This window comes from Triticum urartu, chromosome 2 (genome assembly GCF_003073215.2).
Source record: "Triticum urartu cultivar G1812 chromosome 2, Tu2.1, whole genome shotgun sequence".
Taxonomy (NCBI): Eukaryota; Viridiplantae; Streptophyta; class Magnoliopsida; order Poales; family Poaceae; genus Triticum; species Triticum urartu.
This window is the reverse complement of record NC_053023.1, coordinates 123,075,528-123,082,848: the sequence shown is the minus strand read 5'-3', so window position 1 is coordinate 123,082,848 and position 7,321 is coordinate 123,075,528. Positions and strand designations below refer to the sequence as shown.

The 7,321-nt window shown below is 50.1% G+C and overlaps 1 protein-coding gene across 1 annotated transcript; it reads left to right on the top strand.

Moving 5' to 3' along the window:
• Window positions 1-4,695: 4,695 nt before the first annotated feature.
• LOC125541258 (dirigent protein 1-like) lies at window positions 4,696-5,591 on the top strand. Its single transcript, XM_048704714.1, has one exon. It carries the CDS (start codon window positions 4,782-4,784, stop codon window positions 5,316-5,318), a length of 537 nt encoding a protein of 178 aa, XP_048560671.1. The 5' UTR covers window positions 4,696-4,781; the 3' UTR covers window positions 5,319-5,591.
• Window positions 5,592-7,321: the final 1,730 nt, after the last annotated feature.

Here is a 7,321-nt window from a genome sequence, read left to right as displayed (position 1 = left end):
CTTCAACAACTCGGGTTCTTAGACACATCTGCAACAAAGGTAACAGATTTCTCTATAAGTAGCAACAAAGATATTTTCAAAGTGAAAAAGTACAACGGGGTTTACTAATAAGAATCAATACTCCTAAATATTCAATTGAGTTTTTCCTCTTTGTGGAATTATTTCTACAAGTACAATGGGAGTTCAAGTTTATTTCAAAAATATATTCAGAATTTTTTGATTTTTTATTACTATTTTTCATATAGGGTGCATATACACTCATAGACCATAAGTTCCCCTCCCTAACTCCCCCAATAACAATAGTTTATTGGAGAAAAGGGATCTGCCGGACATGCTCCAAGATCAACCACATGCTGGTTCCGAAAGTTTTGAGCGTTGACTTATAAGACATGTTCAAAACGTCTTTCTTTTTGTATTGAATGTGCTTTCCAAAACCACAAGACAACCAGTATGCTCAAACTGTACAAAATAATGCAATTTGCTAGTAGGAATGTAGGATTTATGTTTTTTTTATGGTTTATGTGTTGCACATCCATATTTGAGACAATTATAACTTGAGCACCACTGATGTCTAAAACTGCACTGCACCCCCATTCTCCCTCGCGCCGCCCCTCCTGGGCGACTCGAGGGCGACCAAATCCTAGCCTCTCGAGCCCCACCTCTCCCTCCCTCCTCTCCCAGCTGCCGCCTGAGGACGTCGCCGACCTTGTTGTGCGGCCTCCGATGAGGGTGGTGGTGAGGCTCCGCTGCCTTGCCCTGTTACGGGAGCTCTGGAAGCCGGGGCGGCGGCCCCGAGTGAAGATGGCGACGCGGTTCTCGCCGGTGGATGGCGTCGCGGGAGCTGGCCGTCCCTTCTGGCTGTGTGGGCGGCGGTAGGGCGGCGGAGGTCCTTCGTGGCTGCGGGAGGATCCAGTGGCTCCGTCGATCTGAATCCTGGCCCCCTCCCCTCGCTGCGGTCCATCCGACCAGACCTAGATGTTGGGCGTGGGCTGGCGGGAGCTCTAGAACGGGGAAACCCCTGGTCGACTTTGCGTTGACCTCGACGGTGTCGGCGTCCCCGCGCTGGTTCCCTCTTCAGGGTGCGTCGAGCTTCTAGATCCCGCCACCCCTCTTCCTTCCCCGCACTCCCAGGTGAAAACTTTGGCCTTTTGGGCCGGACGACGATGGCGTTTTAGCGGTGTAGTCCTCCTTGGAGGCGTCGTTCTAGGGATGGTTGGAGGTTGTGGCTGTGGTGTTTGGTGGTTGATGGCGGCGGTCGTGCATTGCTCTCTTGGCCGCCGGTGGTGTGGGAGGCGTTGGCTGGTCCGCAATCCTTCAACGGCCTTTGTCTGGTACTCTGGTGAGTCGTTGGCCGGCGTACAGTGTCTTCGTGTAGTGACACGACATGGACGAAGAGGAGACTGCGATCTCTCTCCAACTTTGGATCCCTTGGGTCGACGGCAAAACCGATATTCTCTCCTCGTTGTTCAGCCTCTCCCGTCCGCATTCATTGGCGTTTCCAATTGGCCTCTGCACTACTTTTCTAACTGCGATGGGCTCTCCGGCGACTTGACTCTATTTTTTTTAAACGGAGGCAAAAGTTTTGCCTCATCGATTAATTAAGAAGAAGAGAATTTCTTAGTTAATTAAAGGAAAACCGGGCGAAAACCAATACAAACGGAGCACAGACTAACTACTCACATGGCAAGAAAACCCCACAACCGCATAGGCGGCCCCTGCCAGACAATCTGATTACACAACATCCACAAAGCTCGACATTGCTACTACGCCATGTGACCCCCGACAAGAACACCTCGACATAAGACATCAAACACCTTCGAACCCACAACGACGACCCAATCCAAGAGGATTGGCTGAGAGAATGAAGATCATCCATCAAGTAGCCAGAGACGCCTTGCCTATGGCGTCACTCTTGCCTTTTCCCACCTTCTTTTGTTTGCCTCTTATTGGTGTCCCCGTCAGAAGGCAAGCAATCGACCTGCCCAAACCAGGTCTAGCAACCTCCACACTGGCGAGCAAGTCACAAAGTTCTTTAGCGAAGAGAGCATCTGGGTTTGGAGTAGGTGCAACCACAATTGGCTCACTGGTCATGTCACTCACAGGCATCACATGCTCGATGGTCGCAGATGAGGGAATGGCAGAGACTGCAACACTACTAGGAAAAGGGCTACTAATGGCGCACCAGTTTTTCCTACTAATGGCGCATCACTGGTGCGCCATTAGTATCACGCCACTAGTATTTTTTACTAATGGCGCACCACTGGTGCGCCATTAGTATAGGCCACTGGTGCGCCCATTAGTATTTTTGAATTTTGAAGGCGGGAAAATAATAGTGGCGCACCGTCTAACCCCCACCGTGCGCCATTGCTATTTTTGAATTTTGAATTTGGATCTGGATCGTGATTTTTTTACCCATTTTTTGCTCGTTTTTTTGCTCGTTTTTTGGCACGATATTATTTCAAATTTTGTTCCTGTTTTTGGATCTTGTACGTTCTTTTGCCGTGTTCTTTTGCCGGAGAGGAGGAGGAGGAGGTCACCGGAGAGGCGCTCGCCTACATCGCCGGAGAGGAGGAGGAGGTCGCCGGAGAGGAGTTCACCGAAGCATCGGAGAGGAGGAAGGAGAAACCATGAGGGAATGGGAGGAGAGGAGGGAGGAGGAGCTCACCGGAGAGGAGGGATGAGAAACCGTGAGGGGAGGGGAGGGGAGGTGAGGAGGGAGGAGGAGGTCGCCGGAGAGGAGGAGGAGGTCGCCGGAGAGGAGGAGGGTAGTATGGTGGAGGAGAGAAGGGAAGATGGAGTGGAGGAGAGGAGGAGATGGAGTGGAGGAGAGGTGGAGTGGAGGAGAAGAATGAAGAGGTAAGGAGGAGAGGACCACGCCCAGCCATATATACGGCATAGTAATGGCGCACCGTGGTCAGGTGCGCCATTATTAATTTTTTTATTTTTTTGACTTATTTTGAATTTTGAAGGCGGGAAGATACTAATGGCGCACCATGGGCAGGTGCGCCATTCGTAAGTTTGAATTTTTTTGAATTATTTTTGCCTCTCCAGATCTTAAAAGCCCCGTATCTTTTTTTCTGTTAGGTTTTTGAGGATTTTGAAAATGTTTAACGGGGTTCCCCCTGTTGAATTCGGATGTAACTTTTCGAATAGATGATTTTTCATATACTTTTTCATTCGAGTTCGTACGTGAAAATTCATGTTTGTAAATTTTGCTAACAACTAGACCACATATCACATGGGAATCTTATTTTCTTTTATTTTGTTGACATTTCTATCATTTTCTTTTATTTTTCTGAAACTGAAAAGGCGGTCAGGGGGGTGCATTCGGGCGAATGTTTGGGCCAAGTTACTAATGGCGCACCGTGGCTAGTAATGGCGCACCACTCCCACGGTGCATCATTAGTAGTTTCGAAAAAAAAATTTTACTAATGGCGCACCGTGGATGTGGTGCACCATTAGTATTTGCACACTAATGGCGCACCAACACATGGTGTGCCATTAGTATATAGTAATGGCGCACCACATGTTTGGTGCGCCATTAGTGTCAATTCCATCTATAGCCCTTTTCTTAGTAGTGCAACGTCCAAATCACCACACCCCTTGGCATCAGGTATCTGGCTAGACTTCAGGGGTGATGATGGCGGTAAAGCCACAATCGAGATCTTGGGGGGGGGGGTGGTCTACCTTCAGTTGTTCGACGGACGGAGGCAGAACCAGGCCCTCACACAACTCCCGCAACTCAGGCATGATCTGCAATACCGAAGTCACAACCTCATCATTGTCCAGTCCCTCGGAGGCTGACGGCGAACATGCTCTAGCAAGAGGGGAGAAACGACCATGAAGCTCGACACCCATCCCGACCTCGAAGTTTCCAACAGGCTCAACCAAAGGACCCAATACATGAGCAGTCCGCAACACAGGCGGCACCATGGAGAGCTCGCCAAGTGCAGCCTCAGCACGCTCCATGAAGCTCTCCATCCGCAACATCCAACCTTGCATGGAGTCAATGACATCACGTAGAGGTTGGACCATCTCCTGAAGCTGGAGGGAAGTCATACCAAGGAGCTTAGAGCGCAGCAGCTTGGCCTGCCGCTCCAAGGCAGGCCGCACAGGGAAATCCGCCGAGGCCATAGAGCCATCAGGAGCAGCAACAATCGATGCCCAAGAATTACGACAAAACGTCTTCGAGAGGGGCGAGGCTTCTTTCTAGACCTTGCAAGGAGCTAGAGCTTGTTGGTGCCCGAGGAATTTGACTCTGTTTTCATAGTGCAGGCAATGGCATTTGTTGTTGTGCTCCCTATGGCTCCTAGTCTCAAACCAAATTCCATGTATCTTTCAGTTTTTTGTCAAGTTTTGGCCTTTGTAATCAGGTTCTATGTATCCTAGCCGGTTGATGGCTTCACTAATTTGAAGTGGGGCTTTATGCCTTTTCTCAAAAAAAAAAACATCCATATCGTTGACATTAGTTAGCAGCCCAACTAGCGGGCGCGTCGGCAGTTGGTAGCTACTATTAATAGTTGATCATGTAGCTGGCGATGAAATCATGAAAAAGACAGAGAATTTGGTTCTGTAAGCTGAAAAAAACTAGCTAGCTGCGACTCGCGAGAGCTACATAGGGGATTGCACGTCGGTTGAGAGCTGCCGATCGATCATGCACGCAGGTCAACGGAGTGGTTGCTATATATTATGAGCCCTATCAAGAGCATGTTCAACCCATCGACCGCGTTGCATTGTATTCCAGCGGCTGCGAGTCGATACCGCAACGCTTTCTGATCGCCATGACCTCCTCCTCGCCGCTGCTCTTGCTCGCTCTCATGCTGGCCTGGTCAGCACCAGCCTTCCTCCTGGCGCGCGCCGGCGACCAAGGGCTCAAGCGCATCCACCTGTACATGCACGAGACCTTCGCCGGCCCCAACGCGACGGCGATCGTGGTGGTGCCATCACCACTGGGCGCCAACGCGACGTTCGGGCTGGTCGGCGTGCTTGACGACGAGCTGCGCGACGGCCCGGACCCGAAGAGCTCGTCGCTAGTGGGCCGGTACCAGGGTATTTTCGCTGGAGCCGGGCTCGTGAGCCCGCCGGGCATGCAGTCGGCGATCAACTTCGTGTTCACGGCCGGGGAGCACAGCGGGAGCACGCTGGCCATGCTGGGGCCTGTTCTGAGCTTCACGGGTGCCATCGAGCGCGCCGTGGTGGGCGGCACCGGCGCGTTCAGGATGGCGCGTGGGTACTGCGTCATGATGGCCGCGGGCAACCCCACGCCTGACTCCATCGTCTACGAGGTCGACCTATTCGTGAAGATGGATTATGCCTGATCATTTCCCTCTTCTCGTAACCCGTATCGATCATTATCGTGTACTACCATGCATGCTGTAGAGTGTTGTACAAGGAAGAATAGCATTTGCCAGTGCGCAGCCCATTGCACATCGTTCAGGAGAAAGGGCTCAGTCTCTTTGCGATCTGAGCCCATCTGCCGCTTTTTTCACTTTTTTTTCTCCATTTCAGCCCTATAATTATGATTGTATCGTGTATATGCGTGAATGTGAGCATCTTCAATTGTATTGTGTTAAAAAATGTTTCATTTTGCTCATATTGGCTGGGTTTTTTCATGGCATATGTTCTATGCACAATAATATGGTTTCCTGAGACTTAGGGCATCTCCAACACCGACCCTCAAACCTCCGCATCCGTCCAGACCGCAGAAGCCATCCAACGCGACCCTGTATCGCTCCACAACGCGGCCCGGAAATATTTTCTCCGGCAAACCGGAGATAAACGCGTGAGGCTTTGCGAAAGTCCGGACCGCTGCCACGCCCGCTTCTGATCACCCTGGCCCGCCCAAACCCCTCCTCCCTCGCCCGCACGCGTTCCCGCCCGGCGCCAGTTGCCCGCATTCATGCCGCTGTAGAGCACGCCGCTCCACATTGAAGATGACTCAGGGCGTACGCGGCCTCTCACCGTCTCCGTTGTCCGCGCTTGTTCAATGTCAGAGACGCGTGACTGGACGGCGGATGGAGGACAATACGGGCTTGGACAGCGGGCGCCGCTGCCGTAGGATAGGTTTAGGGGCGAGTCTTTTTTTGTTCTAAATGTTTGAAACGTAATAAAAATCCGTTGTGTTTGTATAAAATCCGTCATGTTAATATGTAATCCGGCCATGCTTGCACGAATTTCATTCGGTTTGTTGAAAACGAGTTTGAAATGTATGCGACTATGGTTGGATTGCGGCGTCCCGCATCCGTGTCCGCGGAGTGCCTCCCAGATGTATACTACGTAACTTATTCTTGTAGACTCGTGTTGGGCGTCCAAACGCAGAGTTTTGTAGGACAGTAGCAATATTCCCTCAAGTGGATGACCTAAGATTTATCAACCCGTGGAAGGCGTAGGATGAAGATGGTCTCTCTCAAACAACCTTGTAACCAAATAACAAAGAGTCTCTTGTGTCCCCAACACACCCAATACAATAGTAAATTGTATAGGTGCACTAGCTCGACGAAGAGATGGTGATACAAGTGTAATATGGATGGCAGATATAGGTTTTTGTAATATGAAAATATAAAAAGAATGAGCTAACTGATACGTCTCCAACGTATATATAATTTATGAAGTATTGATGCCATGTTATCTACAACAATTTTATATGGTTTTGGTATGATTTGAATGGAACTAACCCAGACTGGCGCTGTTTTCAGCAGAACTACCGTGAAGTTGTTTTTTGTGCAGAAAAAAAGTTCTCCAAATGCAAGAAACTTTTTGGTGATCTTTCTGGAACAAAAGAGGCACCATAAGCTTCGTGGGAGGACCAGAAGGTGACGGAGGTGAGCACAACCTACCAGGGCACGCCTGGGCCCTTGCCCGTCTGCAGGTGGGTTGTGGTCACCTTGAGGCTCATCTTCGCGTGAAACCGATGCCAAAAAATCCTATAAATACATAAACCCCCAGAAATAACCCTAGATCAGAAGTTCTGCCGCCGCAAGTCTTTGTAGCCATGAAAACCAATCTAGACCCCGTTTCGGCACCCTGCCGGAGGGGGAAATCATCGCCGGTGGCCATCTTCATTATCCCGACGGCCATCATGATGAGGAGGGAGTAGTCCACCCTCGGGCTGAGGGTTTGTACTAGTAGCTATGTGTTTAATCTCTCTCTCTCTCGTGTTCTTGAGATGGCATGATCTTGATGTATCGCGGGCTTTGTTAATATAGTTGGATCATATGGTGTTTCTCCCTCTCTATCTTGTTGTGATGAATTGAGTTTTTCCTTTGAGATTTCGTTCTTATCGGATTGAATACTTTTATGGATTTGAGAACACTTGATGTAT

Coding starts and splice junctions, on each gene's coding strand:
- LOC125541258 (XM_048704714.1), top strand. CDS start 4,782: ATGACCTCCTCCTCGCCGCTGCTCTTGCTCGCTCTCATGCTGGCCTGG.